Source organism: Fulmarus glacialis, unplaced genomic scaffold (genome assembly GCF_000690835.1).
Source record: "Fulmarus glacialis isolate BGI_N327 unplaced genomic scaffold, ASM69083v1 scaffold15032, whole genome shotgun sequence".
NCBI classification, from domain to species: Eukaryota; Metazoa; Chordata; class Aves; order Procellariiformes; family Procellariidae; genus Fulmarus; species Fulmarus glacialis.
This window is the reverse complement of record NW_009196058.1, coordinates 37,271-40,031: the sequence shown is the minus strand read 5'-3', so window position 1 is coordinate 40,031 and position 2,761 is coordinate 37,271. Positions and strand designations below refer to the sequence as shown.

The 2,761-nt window shown below is 38.7% G+C and overlaps 1 protein-coding gene across 1 annotated transcript; it reads right to left on the bottom strand.

Moving 5' to 3' along the window:
- Positions 1 to 1,878: 1,878 nt before the first annotated feature.
- Positions 1,879 to 2,364, bottom strand: LOC104072575 (guanylate cyclase soluble subunit alpha-2-like; the record flags this gene model as incomplete). Its single annotated transcript, XM_009572087.1, has 1 exon — positions 1,879 to 2,364. A coding segment is annotated over one exon (486 nt), but the record flags the coding sequence as incomplete, so codon positions are not given.
- Positions 2,365 to 2,761: the final 397 nt, after the last annotated feature.

Here is a 2,761-nt window from a genome sequence, read left to right as displayed (position 1 = left end):
TAACAGTGGAGAAAGGGTCTTACATGTGCAAGACATCCTTCCATAGAAAAATAGCTTTTGTTCATTCCTCTGCTCATAGAATTAGACGGGGGTCTTAACTTTTTGGAGTGTTTATTCATTTTCTGAATGCATAAATCTTATCTTGCCTATCTCAGCAGCTGTCATCTTATTTTACTGGTCAGGACAGTATTTCCATACAGTAACATCTTTCTATCTAAAGTGGCACAAAGCTAGGTGAAAGGCCATGGTCTAAATGATGTAATATTCATGACCTATGTATAAATATTCCTTCTTAGTGTTCTCACAGGACTCAGCCAACCTTCCTTCCCAACAGGTCATAGAGTTTTACATACTTTATTTCCTATTCCCATGCAACCATAGTTTTCAACAAAGAATGTCCTGAATGCCGCAAAACAGCTAACTAAAATTAATCATCTGGGAAAACATTAACTACACCCATGTACCAGATACAGCATGTGAAACAGGGTCACTAGATATCACTCTTGACTATGGGTCAGAAGGTCCTCAAGTCCCGTTCTCAGAGCTAGCTGAAGATCCAGTGCAGTAACATCAGATAAATACAAAATGCGATGAAACTTCCAATCTTTTCTGACTATATCACCGTAACAATTTTCAAATAAGGGCTGGTACCTTCCATTGTAGTCCTCTCCCAACGTGGCCTTTGGCTTCTGAGCGTTGGTAATACAAACCCCTAGCCCAGGAGCACAAAACTTATTTACAAGTGTGATCTTTTACTTTGGTATACTGTCCTACAAACCTATATATATACTATGTTCAGTTCTATGTGTGGTATGTATTGTAACTTTTCAGCCACAATTATTATTTAGGTGGGTAATTAATATTTTTGGATGGCTTTTAAAGTGTATTAGAGGCTAAAAATTAAAGGGACGGCACTCTTGTGAAAAGCTTTTCTCTATAGCCTGTCAAAAAATACTATTTGAAACAGTTTGAAAACTGGTGATTTAGTTTGCAAGCCTCAGACAGAAAACAAAGTCAATATACAATTTTACAACTACTTTTTTTTCTTTGGTGCATTCAGTTATAAAAAGAAATTTGCTCTACTTTTCCTATCACAAAATTGAAGGTATTCGATATACAAAACATATTCTCTGTACATTTCACAGGATAATTACACACATAATATCTTAACTGCGTTATTAAATTTTATCTCCCCTCTTTTTTCTCTCAAATACATACTGAATGCCAAATCCACTGAAGAGAAGTGAAGGTGATGAAGTCTGTAATAGGACCAACACATGAGACATCTTTTCTGCGAGTACCAAAGGAGCATGGCACCCCAGTGCCATGTCCCACTCATTCAATTTACTATGAATGGACATCTGCTGTCCTCTTCCTGTTTTTCAGTGCAAGTTTAAATCTCTTATAACACTTTTTTTAGTGAATGCTCTGCTCTTTAGGGAAAACTGGAATTCTTTCAGGGGAAAAAGAAGTGCCTAAACCCTAAACCATTCAAGTTTCAGCTGAAACAGAAAGTATTTAAGTGCCTTCCAGGAGCTGCAGCTTGGGCTATGATCATCACTGTGCACTTCATCACCCTTAGGACTGTGGCTGATGTGTCACCTAAAGGAAATCGGGCTATAATACAGGACATGTACGTTCCTATAGGAAAATGGGAATATAAGGCATATATTCCCACAGGAGAACCATGATGACAGCTCAGCATCAAAGTATTTGATTTTCAACGGGCATATTTCAGATTTATTTTTTTCACATGAAACAAAAATATTGCCTTTCCATTTTTATAGGGAAGGTCTGTAATTTAGGAAGATGGCTACTGGGATTTTTTTCTATCTTAGTTTCAATTAGATTTTGCTAACTTAGGACTTGAGATACTACCTTGTAGATGTCCAGGAATCCACACTGATGGTCAAACCGCGTGTAGAGTTCGTTCAGCATGCTGATGACCTGCATGGGCGTGCACTGCGCACAGATGGCAGTGAAGCCAACAATGTCCGAGAAGAGCATGGTGACATCATCAAACTTCCTGGCCTGAACCTGCTGCCCCTGCCACAACTGCTGAGCCACTTCTTCAGGGAAAATAGAAATAAGGAGATCTACTGTTTTCTTTTTCTCCTCTTCCAGGGCTTGGTGTGTGCATTCTAGCGTTGCCTTCAGTTTATCCATTCGTTTTTTCAAGCCATCCTGGGCCTTTGCTTGCTCCCCAACCAATATGACATCACGAGTAGCATCATGGATAGGTATGTCCGAAAGATGGAGGCCTCGGCCCATCAGTTCATCCAGCTTGTCCACACAGGGGGAACCCAGAAACAAAATCGAATTTGATTCTGGCACGTGAATCATTTGTCCTTTAATTTCCATCACCTGCAAAATAAAAACAGAGTTTAGAAAAGGAAATATTAGCTGATAGATGTGGATCCCCATTCTACTTTCCCCATCTTTCCTCTTCAGCTAAAATGATAAACATAAACTGTAGCCTTTTATACAGAAGCCTCCTACACTCACCTGTTCAAGTAATGAGATTCACATAGTCTACTCACCAAGGTGAGTCAGAAAATAGCCTATACTGACACAAAAGTATTCCCAAATCAGATGTTGGATTCTATTGCAACCCAATTAAATAAGAAAGCAACCACAATTACACGTATTTCTCAGAATGGTGTGTAAATAATGTTCCTGGAATGTACCTGGCCTTAAAAGCAAATTCCAGAGTAGCTCCTTCTCTGTTATTTAGCTGTAAATTATAAAAAGCACAAAATTA